Here is a 27,775-nt window from a genome sequence, read left to right as displayed (position 1 = left end):
CTCATGATCACATATTTATGAAATAAAATTATTTATGAAGTGTATGTTAATTCCTTCCTCCTATTATAAATACACCAAGCAATAAAAATATGGTACTTATTTCTTGGATAATTATATGTCAACATCTTAATATTATGAATTGTCTATTAGCACTGATCATTTCTATGTATCATATCATATTGCTTGTCATATTTACATTTATTTTTCTTTTACCTCTCCAGATGTTAATAATAAAGGAGTGTCCATGTATTATTTATTCTTTTTCATCGTCCATCATCATCCATGCTCACTGCTCAGTGAGCCTAAGATTCAATCTTGTATCCGAGTGAGTTGTTGTTTGCCCTTCCACCAAGTCATCTCATCACAAGCTAGTTTTTCGTATTTCACAATTGCTGTCCGTAGGGTGCAGGCACGGGTTTTGATTAGTGATTAGAACCCACCATTTCCATTAAGGAAACGATTAGAACAAGCATCCTTAATCCTCAATGCATGTGAATGTGGTCATATCAAAAGTGCCATGTCCGTACAACAGACGTAATGAAAACTATGTGGATGCACATGTAACCCAAGGATGGAATTAAATAGATTCATTATCGGCTGTTATGTTATTTTTGTTTACTAAGTTACTGACAGATAGCAATTAGAAAAAAAAGTATACTGAAATAATCAGCTACAAACTAATGCCGCATGCCTAAGTTACTGTCATTACACTCTGGATTCTATCCAACTTTGAATAGCACAATAATGCAAACTATCATGTACTTGAGTTGAAATTATTTCAATGATAACTATTGGACTAAAAAATGTCGGGACTTAAGTTAAGCGTATGAGAAGAGTTTGCTTTGTCACTTGAGTACCAAGCCAAGTAATTTATTCTACTTATGTAAAACTCCTAACAAGGTAACAATTAATGTAAAAGTTTCTATTCTAAAAATTTAGAAAGCATGCTCTATCAGCTAATCATAAATCATCTTTAACATAATTTTTAAGAAAATTATTATAAAATTTAACAAACTTTCTATACATGATAACAATTTATTATTAAATGATAATATAAAACATTGTTAGTGCATAATAATAATAATAATAATAATAATAATAATAATAATAATAATAATAATAATAATAATAATAAATGAATGAATGATATCTTGGACAATCACAAAGGAAGAATAAAAATAAATTTTGTATTGAGAAAAAAGTACAATTTAATGTTGATTGCCCTTCCAACTTATGTACAAAAATATACCCTCAGCATACGGGGTAAGGTGGCAAAATCAAATTACAAAATTTGTATGAGCAGAAGAAACATTCAGTCCTCACATGAGAAGAAAAGGTTGACCACCAAAGCCCGTGTAATTTCACTTCTCTTGTAAAATTAAAAGCAAAAACAATGTAAAATTTGGTCATTTAAGCATATACTAAAACTATGAAGTTGAGCAGGGTCAGCTGATCCTATTGACATAAACAGAGAAGAAAGATCTTTAAGCGGGGGGTAGCGGGCGCCGGCAAGTTGGGCACTCCATCTTTATATCCATCCATCTTTGCAAACAGCCAGAGTGGAAGAAATGATCACAAGGTGTCACCTGTGTAACAGTCTGTGCATTAGACTTAATTCATATTGTAAACTTCAATTTGAGTTGACAAAACAAAGGTTATATTTAGATTAAATTACATTGACACTCCTTGTAGTTTCATGATTTGCACATGATATTCCTGTCCTTTTGATGTTTACAGTAACCCTTTTAGGGGTACATAGTGTAATGTGTTTCTTGGCAGTATAATGTGTTTTAAACAATTAAAGGAATTACTGTACGGGTTAAAAAGACAGGAGTATCGAGTGCAATCTTAAGAAACTATATATTCACTTACCATGCAATCATTAGATCGCGGGGACAGATCAATGGCTGTCATGCAAATAACACAGTCAGTAGCATGTCGTGTATCCTGATCGACCCTCCTATAATAGCTGTATTTCTCGGGGAGAATCTGCAAATCATGAAGATAAAACATTCATGCTAATTCAGAAAAAATAAAATGTCGGATCATGATTTTAATTCGGTTAGAAAAGCCTAGAACTATAATCCTAAATGATGAGGATAATACAATGTTATTATCCATCTTTGCCAAATAATCATCCTCATGATCAGATGACGAAAACAAAAGAAATCAGTACTATGGAGTAAAATTACTGAAGACGAGTATAGAGCCCATACAAGTATGATGTCTACGAAATGCTTCAAATGATTGATGTAACCTCAGTTACAACTAAAATATACAACAAAAGCCTTTTCCCACTAGAGGGAGCTGACTACATGAAAAAAATGATGCTACTATGCTGTGTCTAAAGTTTAAACTCAGTCTTTCAGAAGTGGAAACTAGGTCCAAGAATTCTGAATGTGTTAATAATGGTTACAAAAGTATCAAGAAAAAAGTTGGGTCCAACCTCACGAGGAATGAACCAACGTGAACCAAGATAGTGCTGAAGTAGGAGAATTGCAGCTTGAAGTCCAATAAATACAGCCAAACACACACACCAACTCTTGTCTGGCTTTATGCGCATGAAGTTGTTTGGGCAACCAAAAATATATAATGGGATTGCAAGCCGAGTAACAGTTATCCCTAAGATATAATGAGGATGCAATGGTTTGCGTGAATCGCGAATAACGTTGGTGATTATCTGAGGTATCCAAAAAGAGTACATAAGAAGAAGAATAGGTCTCAAATAATAATGGAACTCGTACATGAGTAGAATGCCTCCCAACAAGATCCCATCTGCAGAAGGAAGTTAAAATGTTAAACTTGAGTCCCTCTTTTCATATATGCTACACTCAGAGATATTTGCCATTCTGTAGCTCATTTTATCATGGTGCTTGGTGGCCCTCAGCTAAATGCATAGTGAAAGTTCACAGGTTTATGTCGGCCCGAAATATATAGTAAGAAAATACATTAAATTCATTGTTATTATAATGGCATTTTAAAGAGCAATTCAAGAAAATTATGCAGTTATTATAATTTTTAGTCATGCACATAATATTTTCAAGCAAGCATCATAGTTTTCTATTCTGATATAAAAAAAAAAAAAACCTAAAAGCTGGAATTGAATCTTGATCAGTAGTAAAACATCCATAGAAGTAGTTTAACTCAAAGCTGACCGGCTCATAAGTAGAGTGACTATCAACGCTCAACAACTCAGGAAATAACATAACATGATCATGGATCCCAGGGAGCCAATGACTTAAAGGAGAACTCTTGATGAGATCATACAACCATTTAGCAAGACAAAATTTAATTCTAGATGAGTACTTACAGAAACGACTGTATAAAACTGAAAGTTCTCGCCTCATTGTTTCCCAACCTTCCCCATTACTCAAAGGCCTATTTGCCTTCCAGATAGCAAGGAGGTATCTCATCTCAAATATTGAGAAAACTACAAACTTGAAAAATGCAGCTGTTGCAAAAGCATTAAACAAGGATTCTGCAGGGCAAGAAGAAGCAAAAATTATTCAGCCAACAATCTTACCATTATGAAAAGAATTAATCACTTAAGTTCCATCTACTGAAACAATGATAAGCCATATTACAACAATCAATGTAATACAGCACTACATTTTCAACACATCAAAAATCTTCTAAAAAACTCTGGATATAATTTTGTGGTGTGCTCTAGGGATTAGATGTTGTATACTCTAATGTGTATACTACTACTGAGTGTTGTATTAGGGACTGAAAAACAGGTAATAAGATCTGGTTAGAAGGTGCAAACAAGGTATTAAAAAAGTGTAGGCATGCTGTCCAGGTTCTGACCATTCAAGTATAAATTTCCAAAGGCCATCAGATTGGTTCAAACTGAAATCTTCTTTTTATGGGGCATGAACAGTTCTCAGTCATGAGTGTTTGGGAAGCTTACATGAATGAGTACTCACAAGGCAAATTACTTTTAAAGCATGCTGGTTAATTCAACAAAACTGGTACCTCCAAGTCTACAAAAATAATGGAGGTATGTTTGGGAGGGGGGAGAGAGAGAATAGTCTGTAGAGAAACCTCAAGCTGAGAAATTTCTAACTTACCAACTAGTATTCCTGCAGTCAGATGTAAAAGGCAAAGATAGGCATCCATTATTGCTTGCTGGCCAATCATTAATATTGAAACCTTAGCAGCGCCCTGTAAAGGTATATCTAAATCATATTCATCTTCTACAATCATAAGTACATATTCAACAAAGAAACCTATGGCAGGTGAACTTTCAAATACTGTTAGGTACAATCATCCCAACTATTGAATTTTTTATATTAATTCCATTAAATATTAAAACTATGATAAGTGAAATTTCAAATGAAAATCCAAAGTAAATTCTTACAGATTGAGTGCTGCTATGCTCCATTTGACGAATTAATAGAAGGACTTGCAAGAAAGAGACCTGGTATATGTACATTAAGGAGCTCACACCATAATGGATCAAGACAGAGACTTAAAGCTGTAATAACGTTCATGATTGAAGGATACAAAAGTGACCATCAAGGTATAGTTCACTGCTTTGTTATAGTAGACCTCAATTTTGACAGACGTTGCATTTAACAGTAATGGTGAGAAGCAGTCCCCATCATCATCAGCTGAGGGACTCTCCATTAACCCTTCTAGATGAAAATGATCATGTTCACCTTCTGTAAGAAATAAAATAACAATTTGGTAAATGAAAAGGACCAAAATATAATATTTTTTAATCCACAAAAAGAATGCACTGAACAGATACAAAAAAAGGTTAAAAGTCCAAGTATATATAATTTTTCTACAATTCATGTGCCATTCAATATCAGCAATTGGTAATATTATCAAATGTCTCATAATAGTGATGCAATAGCACCATGGACACTAAAAAATAATTATAATGGAAGTCACTTTATTAGAAAAAGAAAAGAGTGCAAGAGAAGAGGATAACCAGTCCTTCTAAACAAGAAGATAAAATAATTCAAAAAATAGAGAGAATTATCAGTGTAGAACAGTTTTCCAATTGTTCATATCTGACAGACTCCTTACTACAACAGAAAGAGCACCAAAAAGAAAACCAAAGAAACATTCAACAGGTTCATTGAGGAAGATAAAAACAAAAATGAACAAAAAGTATTCATATGCTGGGATAACACAAATACCGTTATTTTGTGATGGCAAGTGTGAAATCTGAGCAGCAATTTCAATATTACAATGTTTCTCCATGTCATGAATCAAAGCTGCAGTAACCATTACAGGGAAAATAGCAAGTCAATAGTACAACTATAAGAACAAATAAAAAAAGGAGGGGGCAAGTAGGCATTCAAGGTATTCTAGTATGTTAGAAAAATTACAATGCTTTCTTCTCCACATCTTATCTCGCGAAGAATCTTGCAGTACCTGAGATGAGAAAACTCCAAGCTGTGTACAAAAAGCCATATATGAAGCAAATAAGTATTCTGAATGCTCACTTTTTTTATAATAAAAGAAGAAAATTGTTTAAACAACGGAAAAAAGTACAAATAATTTGAAGGACAAGGGAGTCCTCTGTAGTGAAAAAAGAAAACATAAAATAACAGTGAAAAAGATAAAAAATCAATGGAGAAAAGCTTCCCAATCCCTGTGCATATTTGTTAAGAAAATCCCATTTTAAAAGACCACATTTCTTTACCATCGCATAACCAAAATCAGAAGTGCTGTTAGGATTATTGTAAACTAAATAATCAGATTATAAAATGTAAATGATCAAGAATGCAAGAAAGAAAGATTGTTACCAGATGATATGGATTAGATAAAATATAATCTTCATTCTGATTCAAATCTCCCTCTTTTCCACTGAACAGGAGGAAACAAAAGAAACTCGTCAGCACATTCAGATATTGTAAGCTTTACTCTAAGGACATAAGCATTTCAATTGGACTTGTGGATTGAACACACAGAAAGTTATATTTTACAAGAATAATGTGTTAAGAGTTTTTATTTATTATAATAAAGGGTTTTAGTACTTAGTTGTATATATGTGGGCTTGGCCAGCACGCTTCTATGTACTTAACCTAGATATACAAATATGACGGTCGCTACACATTATAGTGTACTCAGTGAGAAGCGTTATTATAATAAAGGGTGTTAGTGTACTGTTTTCAAACATTAAAAGGGTTAGTGTAGGAATAAAAAAAAAGAGTAGTGTTGTGTGTAATTCGAAAAAAGCTCAAGGGGTTCAAGTGTAATTAGCTCTTTTATTTATAACAAGTTGGAATGTGTTTACAAAGCTTTGAATTGGGTGCACAACATTTTATTAGTAATAATTTGGGCATGATTAATATCTATGCTTCATCATAAGGGGGAGTGTCAAGAGTTATTATAAATACAGGTTTTACTATTTAGTCATATGCATACAGGCTTGGCCCACATGCTTTTATGTACTTAACCTCCTAGTAATTTTAATGAGGGTCACTGCACCTTCTAGTGTATCTCATTACAATTTACCCACATGCCTTATTTTCTTTCTCTCTCTACATTATGGTTTATAGACCAGATTAGAGAACAGTACATCAACTACCTAATGCAGAATTAACACAAACATAACTGCCTAATAACATGAAATCGGCTGCCTAATGCAGATTACTGAATTACTCAGTCTTTTATTTTTTCTAACATAAACCTTCAATAACCTCAAGCCATGTCCCTCAGCAGGCTCACTTAGCATACCAATTTCATTGCAAACAGAAATTTTCTATCAAATAAACAAATTAAACAAGTAAAACAAAGTGTGAAAGCTGATTCAAGATGAAATACCAAATTAGAACAAAAAGAAATTTAAAATTTTAAACACTCGCGACAATATAAGCCAATTTGAGCCCAATATAAACTTGATCTGCTCACCACATTGATGATATCCATGAAATTACCTATTGGTTACCATTCGAAGCTGTCTAAAAGGCCATATATATACACCTTCTATTCTGACTTGAGAACCGCCAACATCATACTCATTGTCAAACACATCATGGAACATAACTACCCCCTGATTAAAAAAACATGAAAAAGAGGAATAAATTGTTATAGAAGAATAAGGATTATTTTATTGAAACAGTAATAAGGACATGATTGAAAGTCTAAAATTTTCCACTTGTATAACATTATTCTATAGTGAGATGAAAGGGTAACTTATTTGGTTTATGATATACGAAATACAGTTTTCATTGCCAGATTATGCTATGCATATATGAAAAAACACTTGATTCAGCATCAGAGACAGACTCAATAAACAACATGATCCCTGAAAGCTTTAGGACTTCTACAGATTATGAGCCTCTCTAACCCTGAAATATGAATGCAGATAATTGTCCAAATATGTACAAAAGCTCACTATAACAACATAACAGAGTCTTATCTAGCAGAAGACGGTTTCATTCAATGGGCAAGGGCCATTAGATGAGTTTGAACTGTTGATGTGCCAAAAAAAAAAATTGAAGCATTTTATTTTATCCAGAGTAACGAGTTCTTTGTTTTTTTAGTATGTGCTTATCAAGTACAATGAAAAAAAGACCACACACATAAATGCTCTCTTTCTATCACACACACATACACACACACGTGCACGGAGAGATGGAGAGAGCAAAAGATGAAAACCTAGAAGGTATAGACAAATCATAGATGTAATGTTTTATTAAAACCATGCACGTGATGCACTTGTGGCATCAATTTTACACATTTTCATTTTCAAACAAACTAGTCTAGAAAGTTATTTATAAATAGAACTTCAGTCATTAAGATTTAAGAAAACAGATAGATTACTCTAATCAAGGTCAGCCTTCTTCAAGTTTGAGTTATTGAGGAAGTGCTTCACATAAATTGTAACCTTCCCTCTCCATTTAATAAAAAATCTAAGTACCAGTAAGGCCAACCCAATACAAAACCAACATGCTGACACCTTAATGGCATAAACTATGGTTTAGAAAACGAAGCTGGAGTGATAACAACTTGAGAAAAAATCTTGAAAAAAAAATGAAAATTAAATAATATATGTAGCAAGGAAAAATAGAGAGAAGTGAGATTTAGTTCCTTAGTATATCAAAAGGACACGTTCCTTAGGAACTTCACTAACTTCAGGCAACAACAAAAGCCAATAATATTTCAAATAAATACATTATAAAAATAAAATTTTAAATAGAACAAATAAAAAATAAGAAAATACATGATATATGAAAGCTGAATTCCTGTGAAATTAGCAATTTAGTTCAACATCTAACCTGAACATAATGTACCCCACTCATCTTTGTGGGCGTACTAACTAATTCAATTACAGAATTTCCATTTGTTTTTCTGATGTCAGGAAATCTGGAAGATCCATTTGTGATATCTAAAAACTTCCAAGTCCCTGCATTTCAAAAGGTCAACATATAAACATCCTCAAACTTCAACAAACTTACAAACTTATCCCACCATAAAACAATGAATGAAGCAAGTTTATTCAAACATAACACACCATGTAGGAATGAAGGATATTTAAGTAAATTGCACAGAAATACTTTTAAAATTACATGATCTGTCCAAATGTCTTAATTTCATTTAGTTAATTTGAGGCGAAATAGTTTTCTCATGGATGCTGCCCCTTTGCCTTTGTTATGCTATGTCCAATGATAGCAGATTAAAAACACATAAAGCATAGGCACAAAGGTAAGCATAGCAATTAGCAACATGTTAGACCTTAAAAAAAAAAGGCAATTATCATACAAACTCATTAACGAAAATCAAGCAGTCACAGAAAATAAACTTGTTTCAAGTGATAATAATCTTCTAAACAGGTAACTTCTTGATAGTTCTGCTTTTAGTTTGTCATCCAATCATAAATCCTCTTAACAGACATCAGTGAAGCATATACTCAACAATACTTCAACAGCTTACACTAAACATCAATAGACCAAAACTATGATTCAAATAAAATAGAAAACTACAGATACACTTATTACTTAAGTTAGTAAAGAATACAAACCTTTGTAAGTTCCTGTTATGTTCCATTGTGAAAAAGGACCTAAGTTGCTCTCCTCCTTTCTTGTAAATAGCCCCTGAGAGAAGTGACATATCAATAACATGCAAATAAGTGAGTTCTCCTTCAGTCAGATTTTGACTCAATCATAACAATCCCAATTTGACAATTCAAATAATTTTAATCATAAATCAGTGTTTAGGAGAGTTATATGGCAGTAAAGTTAAAGGCAAATGCCTTACAATTAAGTGAAAATCTTTTGAAGTACTAATAAATCAGTAAAAGCAACACAACAATATCATGCTGTACTTTACGATAAACCTAATTGCAAATTATAATATATATTTTCCATTTCATGATTCAATGTGCTTTGGCTACTTTTAATACAGGTTCCGAAAAAATTGTTTAACAACAAAACTGGGCAGCAAGGTATTACCTGGACATGCTAAAAAAAATTTACATATGCTCAATACCAATAATGATTGCTGATTATTGATAGCTCAATTAATAGATCTATGATAACATATACATTGATATAATAATGATTGGACTTGCAGTTAATGAAATTTGAGAAAAAATTTCAGCGTTGGACACCTTAAGAGTTACACACGAAAGATAAACTCAAATATATGACTATTTTCTGTTATGAGAGAAACACCATGTAAACCACTCAAAAAAGCAAAACTAAAGTACAAATTAACATAGATTTCTATAAATAAAATGCAGCACTTTCCTAATTCTTCTCTTCTCCTGTTCTCTCCCAACGCCATGAATAAATTCTAAACAAACTAAATGAACGCCTATCACTCTTCTCCCTAGGTTCAAGCATTCTAAACACGTTCGATTAACGTCAGCTCTAACAAAACCAAACTTCAAATTTCCTGCTTCTAGTGTCTAGTCTACTTCCACAAATCACAACTGCACAAAGCAATAGCAGCTAGTGCAATCCCTAACTAACCACAATCAAAATGCAGCCACCAAATCATCAACATTACAACAACAACAAAAAATTCAAATTCATGTGCATCACATTCTTCGATTACCATCACAGTCATCAAAAAACTGAAATTTAAGACAAGTTCCTAAACAAACCTCGTCATCCCAGGACCTAGTCCTTTCTCTCAAGGGTCTGAGACCCGCCACTGGATTAACCAACAGTAGAACCACCCACCACCAAAATGCAACCCGCAACAAAATTCTAAGCCCCCTCCTCCTCTTACACAAAAAAAGCTTCAATCTTTCAGCGGCAACCATATCAAATCCCCAAAATTCAACTCCAATTCAACGACCCACTTCTCAGTTGAGAGTGAATCCAGGGGAACAAGCCAAGACCCACCATAGCAAAATAGCTTAAAAAGGAGGCAATAATAAAAAGGGTTGCTTCGGAAGAAGTCAAAAGGGTCAGGGGGAATTTGATCAGATGCAGAAAGCGAAAGACCAACGACTTAATTGGTCACCAAATGCAATTTTAGAAGCAAAAAAGAATGCCTTCACCAGGTTGGTTTTGCACCAAAATTAACTTAAGTTGTACTAATCAACGATCAGTGATAGCAACAGTAAAAAATTAAAGTCTCGGATTTGGGTTTGGAGCATAAATTTTGCTTCTGAGGGATTGTCGCAGAGGTTGTTGACGTATTTTCTGGGTTTTGGCTTTTTTGGTAAAAATGGGGGGGTCACATCTGCTTGGACAGGAGTAACGCATTGGTCACACTCTCTATTAAGGAGATTTCTTGCACGCGCTAAAAAAATATTACTAGTAGTGATTATTTATTACTACTATTTATTATCTAATAGCTTGAATTTAATTATGAGTTTAATGGTTATGTAGAATATAAAACACGTTTTATACTGTTGTGTAATTATAATTTTTTGTTATTATAATTATCATAAAAATTAATAAATTTAATATAGTGACGTAAAAAATTTATATTATGAATGTATAATTCTTTTTTCTTTTAAGTATTTGTGTTAATATATATTTCTTATCATCAGTCATATTTTTTTATCATCATTCTATTGAAAGTAAAATAAAAATTGAAAGGTGGACGGCTCCCATTTCAATGTAATAGAATAGATTAGATATCATTGAATTAGTCTTTTTTATTTAGTAATATCAAATTCAAATCAGAATTTTGGTACAAAATTATATGTATTTGTGGTGAGAAATAATATTATTTGAGTTATGATTAACAATGATCAAAATCTCTTTTAAGTATTTAATTTAGTTTTATAAGTGAGACTTAAACTTAAATTTATGATTCAATTTTGACATTAATGTATAAAAAGAGTCAAATCTAATTAATTGAATAAGAATGTTTGAGAGTTATTATAGAAATATGATATTATCTTCTATTCCTACAAATAAAAAAATATTAAAATAATATTAGTTATATAAATTTTTTCACTAATAATAATAATAAAGTTATTACATATAAGTCGTAAATCATAATCCACTCATAATGCACTCAATCATTATTTGAATTATGGAATTAGTTATTTGAATATATTTTTTCAAATAAAATACTCGCATTCTCATGGGTCATGGCAATACCTTTGCCTGTGTCTAGTAGCCCATGCTTTATGTGTCTAGTATACATATCTTTTTTGTATAGTTGGTTTTTCTAATAAGATACATTCAAAATATTCAATACAAAGAGTTATATACTTCATTTATCTCTATCTGTGTTTCTTATATAATAATAATAATAATAATAATAATAATAATAATAATGGTTCATTGTTTCAACTTCTCTGGATTGTGCCAATGATTATTCATACCGAAAAGAAAAACACCCGCTTGACCTTATTATAAATAAAATATACACACTTTATACATTTGTATTTGTCAACTTTAAGGTTAAAAAAATCATATCGTGTAAGCAGCCCATCAGATGGTGATGATGTGGTCAGAGCTAATACTGGATGCCACTTACCCCAACAAAATAAAAACAGAGGTGCAACAGAAAGTTTGTTTCTTGTTGAGTATTACGCCAATCAAGAAGTATAAAAATACTATTAGTCTCTTTTATTTATTAAAATACTATTAGTCCCTAACTAACGTAGGTTGGGATATTCTTCAATTCAAAGCTTGACATTTACCTGTTGTTATTGATATTGATAATTCCAAACCAAGCAAACAATAAGGCAAGTAATTTGATTGTTAATATGTCGTTGTCTGATAGCGTTAAGAAGAGAATGAGAATATCTTTATTTATATATTTCTATTTTGATCTGGAAATATGTAAATCTTTCTTTCATTTGTTCCATGAAAGATTTTCCAATCTTTCTTATAATAAGTAAACAATTTCCAATTTTATATTAAAAAAGAAAATATAATAGTAAGAAAGGCCAAATAAATTAGAATAGACTTTTTCTTTTGGTTTTGGATCTATAAATAGATTTATATAAAAAAAAACAAGTAAGTTTATGTTGGATAAAACTAATTAATAGCTAAAAATTAGTTTATTAAAATATAAGTGTGATAAAATTAATTGTAGAAGTAATTAAAAAATATAAAATAATAAAATTATAATTTATTTAAAAAAGATAATCTTAAAATTTAATAAACATATTAAAGATAAAAAAATTATAAACTAACATTTAAAAAAATATAAAAAAGTATAAGCTAACATAAAATTTGATAAATACATAAGCCTAGATGAAGACTCGGGTGCAGAACTAAAACTTGATGTGCATGGTGTGTTTGATTTTTTCTCCTCTCTTTCCCACTTTACCCATGTTCTCCCTTCTCTCTCACAATTCACCACCCTTTTTTCCTTCTCTAGGTCTCCACTCATTGTTTAACTCCTTAGCAAGTATATCAAATTTGTGGCAAGTATACCAACTTATCGTTAGTAGTAAAGTACTCGGAAATCCGAGTGTCGAATCTACAGAGACTTTGTTTATACTTGGATTAATGCAATCCCAAATTACAAACAATAGATAAAGAATTTAAAATAATAGATAAAGAAAGATAGTAAATAAGATCAAGATTTACAGGTAAAAATAGAAGATAAAAAAAGATAAAAGATTTAAATTAAAAGATAATAAATAAAAAATAGAAGATAGAAAAGATAAACTCAATATGTGATAATGTTGAGACCTAACATATTTAGGATGTATGATTTTATGATTTTTCTTTACTAATTCAGGTGATTCTATCCTACATCTATACTTGCCCTTGATGTCTCGGGATCACAAGTCTATTTTATATATCTATCTCCCAAATGCATTTGTAAAAACTAATAGATAAAATGCATGAAGTTCTAATTTTAGATGTTTGCTTTGACGCATGAGCATAATGTAATCACTCTATTTCTAGCAATAATTTTATTATGATATATTTTTTACTTGTTTTATTAGAAGTTATTCTCCCCCAAATGTCTAACCCCTAAAACTAATACATGCATACCTTCTTTAAATCTTATTTAGAAGTTACTCTCTCCCGAGCATCTAACCCCTAACAAAATATAAAGATTTGTATGCAAGATAAAAATCAAAAAGAAAATAGGAAAGAAAACACCTGGTATTGCATTGATAAATAGTGAAGAGTACATCATACATCGCGTTGACTTTTAGGTCTGTCAAACCCTAAATAAAGGTTTAGCCCCTCATGGCCATGAGGATTTTACAATGAGAGGGGGTGAAAAAAAGAATGGATAAAATTTGCCCTACTAGATGGGTTTTGTCGTGTTCACCTAAGGGATAAACCGAGTGTGTGGGTTGTTTTTTTTTCCTTCTTGACTTGACTCCCTTCTTATAGTTGCTGGAGTGGACTTGGATCTCATGATGAAAATCTTTCTTATCCATATTTTTGAATCTTTTTCTCTTTTAATCCATCATTTTCATACCTACAAATCATAAATAACAAAAATATCAATTCTTATTATTTGAACCAAAGATAACTGTTAAATAAATATTTTTAAAGACATTTTCAATATATTTTTATTATTAAAATAACTCATATTTAGTCGTTATCACTCATCCATCGGCTCCAATCCGAAGACCCCACTACCACAAACACCTCTATCTATCGTGCTCCTCTTCTCGCCAACAACCTCGGTTGTCGTATGCCATGGTGCCACCAAGAAACTCGTCACTTCTGATTTGGGTAAATCAACGGATTTGTTCGCAAATCTGGTTTAGATGAAGGGGAGCATGGTTGTATCAAACCTCGTTTGTGGTTGTGCGCAGTGGTGTCATGGCTGTCTTTTGGCGGCTCCATGGTTGTTTGCAACGACATTAATTCGTCTGTGTCAACATGGTGGGTTTCACTATGATTTGTGGTGATGTTGCAGGGGTTCGTCAGGGGAGAGGGTGGAGAGCTTGTCGAAGGAGAAAAGGACGAGGGTTGAAAAGTCACCGGTGAGAGAGAAGATTGAATCAAGGGAAAATAGGGAAAAGAAAAAAGAATAGGGAAAAAAAGCAAAAAAAAAATCTCAACTATCTCCTTTTTTAACAATTAATCTAATTAACGATCTACAACACCCTATCTACATTTTTTGCAAACTCAAGCATGGTGTATACAATGAGTTTTGTTTTTGCATCCTAGTCTTTGTCCATAGCCTAACTCGTATCCTCTCTACCCACTCTGTTGCAAAATCTGAATAGTTGATTGATTATTGAAATAATAGTTAAAAAGGGAGGGGATATGAGTTATGCTATGTTCCGCAATAATAAATTTATAGTAATTAAGAAATTCTCTACCAGCATGTCTAATAATAATTTTCCTCATAAAAATGTGATTAGAAAAAATGCATTATTTTTTAAGGAAATAAAAAGGCCTAGTTGGTCTCTAACTAAGGAAAAAAAAAAGTCACTTGTCTAAAAAGAAAGCCTAAAACATTAAGTGTATGTTTGTTTTACAAGTGAATTTGTTGTCGCACGAAGTCCAATGTTCTTTCACCATAAAAGTATGTCTTTAATTGCTTTTGAAAATGTAAGTTGCATTATGGCAATGGTAATCCAAACACATGTTAAGCACATGATTGTAGTAGGGTAAAATTATTTTTGAATTAAGTACTATAGATAGCGTAGTTATTTTTGAATTACACAGGAAGTCTGATCGATCGATCACTTCACACAAGAAGCGCTGCTTTGTTTTTTTTGCTTTTGCTCCATGCATTCCTTCATTTCCTAAGGCCACTATTTATATTGGTTGAAAAGTAATGTGAAGGCATGCAAAAAATTGCTGCCGCACATTTTCAATTCCGTGAAACCTTTTTCAACATCTACATGGACATGCGTGGGTGACCAATGACCATATTGCATTTAATATTTATAGTTCTGGTTGGATCCAACATGACCCTCTCCATGGATCTAGCTTCTTGACTAATTCAAAAGTCACTCCTTGGTTGCTTGAGTGCGTATTTGCTTTTACGATGTCTTTTTAATAATTATGAAGACACTGGTAACTGTGGCTGGCTGTTGGAGGTGTTTGCTACAGTGGCTAGAATTTGTAGGGGAGTTTCTGATTAATTACGGTACCTATAAAAACTCTGATGTCAAAGTCAGTTAGTGAAAGAGACTAGTGAAATTATGACAGTCAGTTACGGTCCACAGGCTCCAATTTTGATACCATTATAAAATAGTGTCTTTATATATAAATATATATATATATAGATATATATATATATATATATATATATATATATATATATATATATATATAAGTAATAAATAGTATTTTTATGATTAGTTTCTAAATTTATTTAAAGTTAAATATTTTTCATATCTTTAATTTATTATTAATTTTATTTATTAGACACTAAGTTTTAACAATGAGATTATTACTTATAACATTTAAATTTAAGGATATTTTTAAAATAAAATTTAAATTTATAGTAATATTAAATGTGATTAACACTTTTTTTGGTCTTAATGATTTATACTATGTTACTTATATATAGAATTGGAAATAGTATTTTTGTCTGTCTCTATTGTAAATAAAAAAAAAATATTATTTTATGCTTATTATTAAAATTAGTGAAATTTATTAGATTGGGTCATTTTTAATTAAAAATAAATACTTTTCTTTTAAACTATCTTTTATTGGAATGTAGTATTGAGTCTTATTAAATGAAGAGTACTTTGGAATAGATAATTGAGATTTATTTATATTTAAGACAATAAAATAAAATACTTTTGATTATATTCAAGATCAAAATATGTTTAAAATAAAAATACTACATTTGTTCATATTTATAAGAAAAGTTATGTTTGTTAAAATTCATTGGAAGCTGGAAAATGAGTTGAAAGCTAAAAATATTATATTTTCAAATTATAAATATTCAATAAAATGAGTTTTTAAAATAGTTAAAAAATATAAAATGATAGAAAAATAATAATATTCTGATTGATTTAAAAAAAGGTAACTAAGAAATTATATAAATAAAGAGGATCAAAATGAAAGAAAATATAAAAAGTTAAAGACTAAAAATTAATGTTTTTAAAAAATACTACTTCAATTAATATTTGAAAAAAATGTTAAAAACTATTAAAATAATTCTGTTTACAGAATAATCAAACAAATTTTATAGCTGATAAAAAAAATTAAAAAACTAACCAAAATATCTTATCAAACATAATCATGTTCAACAATTTTTTTTTTGTCCCTTATTATTATAAGGCTTCACGGCTTCACTTTGATTATCTCTCTTCTTTGACTAAAATATCTTAAATTATCTCTTTTTCTCTCTCATCCAAGATTAAAGAAGATAAATAGTTTCTCAATAAAATTACAGATAAATTATAAAAAATATTATAATTTTAATATTAATAACTAAGTTTATTAACTTTTTTTAATAAACAACGTAACTTTATCAACTAGCTATGAAATACTATACATCTAGCATTGCTCATCAGTCATCCCGTCTTCCCTCACCCCATACCATTTTGGCAGAAAAAAATATGTATTCTTTAAGTAGGTTTCACTTAACATTATTCTTTCCTGTACGTCCCTCTCATTTTAATCAACCCAAACAAACAATCTATACCCCATCCTTGCCCCCCTCAATTCTTTTCCACCAAACAATAACACGCTTGATCATCTTTTCAAGTGAACCACAAATTATTGAATGTCAGGACAAATGTATGATAGGCATCCCTTTGAATGTAGACACGGAGATAGAGAAAGAAAAGAGAGTAATAGGAATAGAAATGTGAATGAAATCATATAACAGAAAAGAAAAAGGGTAAACAAATGAAGTATATCAAATAGTTAATCATATTGTTAGAGGTATCTATAAATCATTATCGTTAAATATTAACGTAAGCTTATAATGATATATACTCCAATTTATGTACAAAATAATTCTTGATAAACCACTAATTGTGCACTCATTTGATACACTGATAAGGACAAAAACGATAACCAGAAAATGAAAAGCTGATAACCTACTATATATGTGCGCATATCACGAATAGAGAATTTTCCTCTCTTAATTCCTTCGTCCACAATTAATGATTTATATCACTTGATGGGAAAATATAAATAAATATGAATAGCCATAATTAATTTGTGTTTGGGGAGCAAAGCTCAACTGCTTGCCAATACAGAAGGTTTTTTTAAATTCTTTTAATCATAATCTTAAAATATGATTTCTTAACCAGTTTTCTTAACAAGTGAAATTAACCAGTGGAAGTCCAAATTTGACAAAACTCTAGCATGTATGACATAACTTGTGATTATATATAGAGAGATTGTAATAACTTGAGCATAGAGAAACACTAACAATATATTTTTTAACAATTTTTTTATTATTGACTGAGATTTACTAAAAAATATATAATTTTATAGGTTTCATATCCTCAAGTATACAATTTGATGCTCAAGATTTGAGAATATATAGTTATGTATAGAGATGATATAATTGACATTATATGCCACGGACATATATAGCAGCTCTATATTAGCTAGCAAGAGAGACCTAGCAGCTATATTAATATTATTTTCAGGTTGGGGGATTGTTCTGAAATAGCACCAATTGAAGTTAAAAACCAAAGAAAAAACAAACGAGAACTGAGTAGTTAAGTACAGGTTAATGCACTTTGAAAAGCTGATCACAGCAATTGATAATAATAAAGAAGTTTGAATCAGAGGAAAAAAGGATGTCGTGGATACGATTTTGTTGGGAAACTAATTATATATGTCCAATACTGCTATATATGCAGTTATGCACCTTTATTCTTACAATATATCAGAGCCTGAAATCGCCAAATATCTAGATATTAATACGCGCGCGCGCGCACATATATATATATATATGCTTCTTCTTAATTATATTTACAAAGTATTTGGTGGTAAGACATTGTCCAGTGTAAGATCATCTAGAAGCCCCCACGGCTCAGTAGCATCAATTTTAAAATTCCACATTAATTCAGGCTCCATTTCCACATCACTGAAGGATCCGTTCATAAACCATTTCAGCTTCTCACTCACTTTGGTCGCTCCGAATTGATAGATAGATGGCTCAACCTACATAAAATAGTAGTCAGCAAAGAGATCAAAACACTTGAAAATTTCTTCATATTTTAGGGCTAATTGAGTTTTATTTTATTTTTTTATTGAAAAGCTTATTATTAATAATTTAACATACCTCCCCGTGCACAACATGAATCACTAAATCTCCGACCATTGAAGAATTGGCATTGATGACCTCGACGTTCTCTTCATGCAAAATTCGAATAATTTCACAGAACATGAACTGGCTATCGACCCCACATGTTAGAATGACTTCAAGCAAATTTCCCGTTTCGTGAATCTGGATATTTGGCGATTTCAGGCTTCCTTGTGCTTCAGAAGAACTCGAACAGCCACCACGAGTTCTCTTCCTTTCCTTTAACCTTTCTTTCTTCTCCTGCTCCAGCTTCACTTTTGTCTCTAGGCTTTTGATATAGTTGATTGCTTCATCTATTTGATCAGGCAGTGACATCGCTTCCTGAATTAAACAAAAAAATTGCATCTTTTCAACATATATTCATGGTTTTAAATTGCAATCCGTTATCAAGATAACTTTTTAGGTTTTAGGTTTTAGGTCTTATGGCTCCATCTCAAGTAGTTAATTTACACCCACGTTAATTAATTTGTCCACAAATTTTCACATCATCACTTCAATTGTGACTCACTGACTTGTAGTTTTAAACTGTGTTTATATAAATTCAATTGTCTCTTTATATATACACATCATTTTCAGACACACAAAAGAGAGAGAGAAAAAAAGTTATGCATGATTTCCTTCCATGCATGAGATGTATATATATGGAGGGAGAGAAAGAGAGCAGACCTTGGGATTACGGGTAGGGAGAAGAGAGTTGAGTTCGGAATAGAGGTTCTTCATCTGGCTTCTCCTGTTTTTCTCTACAATCTTTCTTTCGACTTTGGTTGGAGAAGGTTGACTTCCCTGTTGTTGTTGACCCATTTTTAGATATGATTAAGATCGGAACTAGGGTTTTTTGAGAAGATGGTTTTTGTGAGTTATGTATTTATAGTAACTCATATTATATTATTACTGTTGACACTGGCACTTCACTCACTAGTGACGGCACTAGTGACGCGAGTCACTGTGACGTTAGAAGACATCATATGATTAGACTTTTTTCCTATTTCTTTCCAATTTAAGAACACATAAGAAATAAGTATGAATTATTATAAATTTTGGAATTTTATCTTTAATACTTATTGATAAAAAATGTTTTTATGTTTTGAGTAATAATATCTAAACACCTCATTTGTTTTATTTAACTAGAAAGTATTTCAGATTCTTTATTTTATTCTTCTAATTCTTTTATCATCTGATCAACAATTTTGAGATAAAATGATATTTTTTATTTTATTTTAATATTTAAGTTAAAAATTCAAATTTTAGTTAAGAGATTTAGTACGTAATTGCTTGTTCCACCAATCCTATCAACACTTATTATTATTTTCTTCTAATTTTTTTTTTCACATCATATCATTTGTTATATTTATATTTTTCTTGTTTTCTTATTTGGTAGATAGCATTTTAGGTGTTTATGAATAATTTTCCTTCTTAATGTGAGACTCATTTGGCGGCCGAGTACGAAGTTCAAATTCACACTCGATCGCGTTCAATGTTGTTCCGCTCATTGCCTACTGTTGGTCCTCCGTCATCGTACCGTGTTCGTCACATCGCTCCTTCCTCAATATAATGTTTCTCTTTTCAACGCAAGGCATCAATATAATAATGTTTTTCTTTTCTTTCTCATTATTTTCTGTAACGTGACACATCATTCATCATTCATCATTCATCATTCATCATTCATCATTCATCATTCGCCGTCTTGAAGATACTACTGTTGAACAACCTCGGCTTCCAAGCAATTCGACAACATGTTAGTTATAACATAAATATTATCTTTTTAGAAGCGTAACTTTGATGGTTACTGTTATATCACGAATTCAATTTTTTTGGGAAGGCCAAAAGAAGATATATATTATAAAAATATGAGAGACCGAAATGTAAGATACAATGGAATAGTGCGATTAGTTGGATTTGGTAAAAAAGAATAGTAGGAGTTATTAATCTGCAACAAGTTTATCAGGACATTCTTCAGCTAGAAGGGAGCTTTCAACGAAGATACACACTGTTTGAAGGTTGATTCAACATTCAAAAAAACTAATTCAAAGTTCAAACTTTCAGACAAAACAACCGTGGTCAAATCCTCTCTATCAGTACCATTCTTAAAATTAAGTGTAAGGATTAATTTTGTTCTTACGTACACCTAGCCTTCTTTACAATAGTCATGCATGCATGCCGGGTAAATATCCAACCACATTGCTCACCGGCCAAATGTGGATATCGACGGCATTCTAGTTCGAACTACAAACGTGGGCGGCTTCAACTCATGCAGTATTTCAATTTCAAATCACTCGATCGAGTACGTCTCTAACAATCTTATAAATTTATTGAAGGCACCAGAAGTAGAAACGAAGGACAATATTTAGCAGTTACAATAAGAAGTCCACTCCTACTTTACAACTTGTGCATTTAAAGCTTATATGGTAAAATTTTAAGTTTATTTTCGTCAATAAATATAATTCATATATATTTGAGGAAAGGGATAGATATTTTTTTTAATCTTTTATCCTACTTAAAAGTTCATTTACCATTGGTGAATGTGTTAATTTTTATGCTAATCTCAAATATTGTTCATGATAACTAATTATAAATAGGAGTACATAAGAAAATAAAACGTACGAATATACAGGTGCATAAAATTAAAAGAATAATGATTTTTTAATTAATATAAATTAATTTTTTTCTTATATTTGAAACTAACACCTACACGTGCACCCTCCTCCTGTCATAAAATCCAACTCCTTACCATAGAGGGACAGACCCACCGCTCACCCCTGACAAAAATAGAAATTGTGTGGACACCATAGCATTGTCATAAATTAGTGGTACCCTTCATGAAAGATTAACCCTCTAACATTCAAGAATTACCAAACTCATTGCCTCCCAGACACTTGTATACACTCCAGCACACTTATCTACATTCTTTCCTAACAATATATTAATAACACAATTTTTTAACATTATTTATTATTGGTTATTTAAATCACAATTTTATTGGTTCTCACTTTTTTTTATTGAACCAATCTCATTTATGATTTTGTAGTTTCTCTTTTTCGGTAATGTAATCTTGTAGTTTCTAATCAAATTTAATTTAACCAATAGTGATGAATGTAATAAATTAAAGAAATGCATTAGGAAAGTGTATTGTTTGCGCATCTTCTTTCCATGTACTTAACTAGGTGTCAAATTCTTTGTAATGGACTCCAATACATTCATATGCAGTACAGTACTGCCCTGTATGAAGACTATATCATAGATGTGTGTTTTATAATAACCACATGTATATGTTTTGTTCAAGTTGCATCAATAGTTAATTGACTAATTTAATTCAGTAATTAAGTAAACTTCCGCCAATTAAATTCAGTATGTTTGTATTTTAACCTATCATTTTCCCCCGCATTCAAAAAATTCACTTGCGTCACCTCCCATACTAATACTTTAACAAGCATGGCAAAAATTAAAATTTACGGATTACAATTTAAATTTGTAACCTGATATGATATAGATGACATACTGATGTTACATGTTTAAATAGGAATTATAAAATTAGTTTAGCGATAAAGGAAAAAGAGGAGAAAATTGGTCATGAATTTAAATTTCTTCACTAATAATAAAAATTAACAATTAATATTTATCGGTAGAAAAAAATTATTGTTGATCTTGAGTATTTTTAATGAGAATATTTTAGAAATTATTCTTCTTAAGTATTAAATTTTACAAAAAAGTCGCTGTTAAACTACAAAAATTGATGCTAAAGTGATATTAATTAGTGCTAGACACGGCTTCATCAACATTAAAATGTTGGAAGCAAAACTTTTGCATCCAATTTTTGGTCCCAATATTTATTAGCATAAGCCAAAACAGATGCAAAACTAGAAGCTAAGTAAATATTCATGTGGTCGATGGATGCTAATTGATTAATTGTTGTGCAAGTCCACGAACACAGATTCAAGTTTAGCGTCAATTTGACTGACACTAAAGTTATTTTTAAAAAATATTTTATTTGATATTAAAGAGTAATTACAAAATCTGGATATTTAAATTAAATAAAAACTAAATGAAATTTAATCTCAATGTTATTCTATATAAAAATAAATAAAAATCATAAACAAATAATAATCCTCATCACGGTATACAATAGTTGAAAGGAACCAAAAAAAAACTTCACTAATATAGTCAAATTGGCCTATCATCTAAATCATCCAAATAGTAAGGATGTGGAGATGTCCTACTCTTAGCATCTGATCCTTGCTTTAGCTTTCTCTTTGCCCTCTTAATTTTTTGTTTGACGAGTTATGACAACATTGCCCTCCATATATAATAACCTAATTCCTCTCATTAGCTATGGTAACTATCTGCTCAACTTTAGTTACCCTCTCATTGGAGGTAGTTAGTTGCTCCTCCTACATCAAGCAATATATTATCTTTGGTGAGCGGGTAACTAGTACTGAGAAGATAGTTGTAGAAGCTATTGACAAGGCTCAAGTTACTAATTAAGAGACCATTGTTGCTCTGGCTCGATAGGTTCAAGAGTTGATGTAGTGGATGACAATAGTAAGGGGGCCACAACAGGAGTTAGATGCTTAGAATAAGGAGCCTCAACATCCCCATTATAGAGATGATTTATATGAAAATCCGTTTCACTATATTAGATTTTTTTTCTTTAACTTTTTTTGAACTCCTTTTGACTATTTTAGAGCATGAAAATTATTATCTGTATATGATTTTTATTCATTTCTATATATGATGATTGATATCAAATTTTCTAATTAAGCTTTTATCTATTTTAATTTAAACATCAAAGTTTTTCTGTAGTTAATACTAGTTAAAACAAATTAAATATTTAAAAATTGTAACTTTAGCTTCGCGTTGCTAAACTCACATCAATGTAGCGCCACCACGAAATTAACAATCTAGCGATGATTTCGGGTTTGTTTTATGGACACAACAGTTAGTGACGGTTTAATGTTAAAATTAACAACCCATAGAGTTGACGTTAAATGTTGTCGGATGTAAGGTTAAGGGGCTCAAATCTCATTTTTAACAATTTTTTCTCCTTCCTGTAAAAAAAACAATATTTTCTGCTATTTTCACAAGCCACATCAACATCTATATCATCACATTAGCTCTATTTCATCATGTCAATGTCATCTGAGCATCACTTTATTTGCCATGTTATTCATCAATTACACTATGTCAACAAAATTAATCCTGCATAATTATGATACATGGAAGATTTAATTTGTTTAATTAAAACTTAGGGGAGACTAAAAGTGTACTTAAGACTAATAACTATTAACTTTAAATTTATATATTTGGTATCACAGAATTAATTTTATATTGTATTGTCAAGAGAGTTACATAATCAAAAGAATTGTATTTTTAATTACTACGCAAAATGAAAAATATGCAAACTACATTAAAAATGTCATATATATAAAATAATGCGTTTGATAAATTATTTCAATGGATTACAGTATTTGATATTTTTTTTCATCAATCATAAATTCAATAAAAAAAATGTTGACAATTAATATTGTTAATCATAATAAAAACTACAGATTTTATTTTAAAAATATTTTTTGAGCTAAATTATTTATATACGAAAATTCTATTTCTTAACATATTTTTACATATTTAATTTGTTAACAGATTCAATTTATGCACATCTTGTGCTATGAACAGGTGGTAATAATACTTATCTATTGGCCTTTAGAAAAAAACATATTTTTACATATTTAAATTATGCTTTTTTATATTATAATAAACCTTGAGTAATACATATATTTTATATAAATTAAATATATGTTGCATCTCTATTATATTTTTATTAATTATTGGATGAAAATTTGGAGTAAGCGATTTAGTTTAAAAATTGATTTTTTTTTTGGAATTAAAATGTAAACAATTAAAAATACCAAAATGACATAAACTAAAGTATGGAGACTGAAAATACAATTAAGCTTTCAGAATACTCAACATTATACTTTTTTTTTACTCAACTATGCTTCTGAAACACAATGCCCTATCTTTTTAGTGTATTAATATTAATTTACACCAACGTTCATGGAGAGAAAATTAGTTCAATACAAAATATTTTGTTGCAGTTTCGGACAACATGCATGGGATCAGAGGAGTGTTGTGTTTTCTTGAATTGACGTATTTAATTGAAATTCTGCTGCTTAATTTCCTTGATAGGCACTAGACATGGTGTGATAGATGTGTTGCCCACGGCATTGAACTTCAGTTTGATTGAATATTTATTCATACGATCTTCATTCAAGTGAGAACAAAAGTGAACACTAATCCAATGTTACTGTATCAAGTGCGGCCAGCTACGTATAATTCATTGGCCAGCTATGCTTAACGCGTTTGTATGTTTGTTCGTATGTATGTTCGTATGTATGTTCATGACTTGACCCCTTTCAAAAATAAAAAATAAAAAATATTTCAAAAATAAAAAATCATGATCATGACTTGACCAACCCAAGTGTCACTAATAACATGGATAGATTCTTAACTTGTCTTTGTCGTTTTCGCACTTCGTTAGGAAATGCATGCAAAAAAAATAAAAAAAATTCAACATTCGTCTCTGATCAATACCCGATTATTCCTATCCCTTTCCTGGAAATTGCTTTGCAGGCATCATACTTTCTCCTCCGGTCTTAAATGTAATAAAAAAATTAATTCATACTGATTAAGAAAATTAATTAATTATATTAATTTTAATTAAATAATGTTTTTTTAAAACTTATTTTTCATTAAAATTTAATATCAAAATTAAATTAGAGTCACTAAAACTGATATATCAATTAAATGAAAAATATTTTAAAATAAGATAAAATTAAAATTTTCTTATATTTAAAAAAATATTTTTTTTCTTATATTTAAAACTAGATACAGTAATTAATAAATGAGCTCGAGTCTATTTATCAGCAGGACCTAGTGCATGAAGTGCACGATGCAAAGATATTTTACATGCGTGAATGAATAGTATTATATGTTGCATGTGACCCTACTAGTGCGATGGAAAGTGATGTAATGTTGTATTCAAAAAAGAATGACATAAACTCAACAACAATAAATGACTAATTAAATGGTTATTTGGGCTACATATACAATCAATAAATTTTTATCCTTCAACTTTAGATGCTATGTTTCAATTTGTTTAGATAGGAATCTTATTAACATTAAAGATAGTTAAAATGGTATCATAGGACTTCATTTTTATATCTAAATAATGAGTAGAATAAAATAAAATGAAATGGAATATAATGAAATTTAATAAAATTAATATTCCATTAATTGAATTTTATAAGATGAAATGGAAAAAGGTCAATGATCAACTACATAGTCCTAAATTACAGAGAAGAAAATAATAATAGATATGAATGAAATAACTTAATGATTTTTTTTTATAAATTTTCATTTCATTTTATTTCATATAATTCAAACAATTAAACATAAATTCATTTAACTAATTAATTTCATCTCTTTTGGTAACATAAAATAATCTTCTGGTCTTTAGAATTGTCAATTGGAATATAAGAAATAATGTTTTAGAATATTGTTTGGAAATTCTCACATTATATTTTTGTTACGCTTTTTTTTTATGTATACAATCATGGTTAAATCTTACATCTATTCTTGTAAAAAAAATGTTACATTTACTAGTATTTGACTCGTGTCGCACATGGGCATATGCATATATGTTTGGTGGTACACAAACGCATAAATATTTTCAATCTAACAATTAGCAAACTTCATTAAAAAATTATATTGATTAGAATTAGTATTATAATTATAATAATTTATAAGTTGAAATGTCGAAATAAAACTTTCTCTATATAGTTATATGGGTCGAAGAAGATGTTTTATTCCATGCATTTATTAACAAAAATGTTCATAATTAAGATTATCTACTGCCAGTCTAATATTTGTATATATACAAGAAATAAATTGGGAGTCTAAATATTACGAGTCTATTCTAACGAATAGGGCAATATATATTAATATTTGATATATATATTAATAGTGTATATAGTAATTTTCTATATCAATAATGAAATTATTTATTTGTGTGATATATTAAGCTGCCAATATAGACTTGTAATGTATGTAATAAAAGACTCATTTTCTACAAATATAGACTCATAATGTTTCACCTAACTTTTTTTCGTTTACTTTCTTTTTTCTCTTTAAAAAGAAACGTTAAGTCAATACATTTGCAGGAAAACTCTCAAAAAATTAAGGAGCTTAACTTAACTTTTATAAAAGAAAGGTCGATTTTTTTAAAAGAAAAGTTAACTAAAGTAGCTTATTTTTTAAGAAAGAAAAAGAACTACATATACTTCTAACTTTCCCTATCTTGAACAAATCAATATCAATATGGGACTATGAAGAGCTTTTAATTTAAAAAGAAGTTTTAGAGTTAACACTGTCTAAAATAATTTTCAATTAAAAAAATTGAGCGAGTATAGTGTTAATTAATAAATGACATTTTGTTTTAATGAATACACGTGTCATTTTAAGTTTTAAATTTTGCTATATATTTTCTGTAATTTAGATTAGTAGTTTAATTGTAAAAACTTATATGTTAAGTCAAAAAGACATTTATATCTTAAGACAAATTAAAATCTTTAATTATTTTAATTAGATATATACAAATACAAAAATTAAAAATTACGTGTCTTATGCAAAATTTGCATATGATATTCCATATCTAATGTTTTAGCAAACATGCCTAGAAAAGTTTGTGTCTAATTTGTTAGACAATAGATAAATATGATTATGATCTAATACAACATTTAAGATGATATTTAATATATGAAATCTTTTTTGTAGAAATATTCTCCTAGGATCTGTTGAATTTTATGAAGAATAAATGAAATAAAGGTATGAAATTTTTCAATCACCATCAAATGAAGAGTTTTGCTGTACAAAATCTACTTTGACAAAAAGGAGGTGACTACATGCTTAATACTCAACACGCAAGCTTAGAATAGTGGATTCTCTACATGAGAAAAGGACGTGCATTTAATGCAAACATTAAATGCCCCCAACGACCGCATTCATCATATGAAGATAAGTGTAGAAATCTACTCATTGTGAGACAACAAACACTTAAAAATGAGACCTATATAAAACAAAAGCTTTACATATTTGAAGTATTAGTTTTACACATAAAGCTGTCTGTATA

General features: G+C 30.1%; 2 protein-coding genes across 2 annotated transcripts; both read right to left on the bottom strand.

The window, feature by feature from the left end:
* Nucleotides 1-1,167: 1,167 nt before the first annotated feature.
* LOC100785460 (transmembrane E3 ubiquitin-protein ligase FLY2) lies at nucleotides 1,168-10,671 on the bottom strand. Its single transcript, XM_003540321.5, has 14 exons — nucleotides 10,070-10,671; nucleotides 8,984-9,056; nucleotides 8,241-8,368; nucleotides 6,897-7,012; nucleotides 5,763-5,823; nucleotides 5,343-5,409; nucleotides 5,151-5,228; nucleotides 4,507-4,664; nucleotides 4,361-4,420; nucleotides 4,071-4,164; nucleotides 3,311-3,478; nucleotides 2,447-2,775; nucleotides 1,873-1,989; nucleotides 1,168-1,586 (listed from the first exon to the last, which is right to left on the bottom strand). The coding sequence occupies exons 1-14, from the start codon at nucleotides 10,229-10,231 to the stop codon at nucleotides 1,485-1,487; spliced, it is 1,713 nt and encodes a 570-aa protein (XP_003540369.1). The 5' UTR covers nucleotides 10,232-10,671; the 3' UTR covers nucleotides 1,168-1,484.
* A 7,438-nt stretch (nucleotides 10,672-18,109) lies between these two features.
* LOC100784042 (transcription factor bHLH162) lies at nucleotides 18,110-19,410 on the bottom strand. Its single transcript, XM_003540318.5, has 3 exons — nucleotides 19,261-19,410; nucleotides 18,574-18,915; nucleotides 18,110-18,452 (listed from the first exon to the last, which is right to left on the bottom strand). Exons 1-3 carry the CDS (start codon nucleotides 19,393-19,395, stop codon nucleotides 18,261-18,263), a joined length of 669 nt encoding a protein of 222 aa, XP_003540366.1. The 5' UTR covers nucleotides 19,396-19,410; the 3' UTR covers nucleotides 18,110-18,260.
* Nucleotides 19,411-27,775: the final 8,365 nt, after the last annotated feature.

This window comes from Glycine max, chromosome 12 (assembly GCF_000004515.6).
Source record: "Glycine max cultivar Williams 82 chromosome 12, Glycine_max_v4.0, whole genome shotgun sequence".
In the NCBI taxonomy this organism is placed as follows: domain Eukaryota; kingdom Viridiplantae; phylum Streptophyta; class Magnoliopsida; order Fabales; family Fabaceae; genus Glycine; species Glycine max.
Note: the sequence above shows the minus strand (reverse complement) of the source record. Positions and strands in the feature narration are given on the sequence as shown.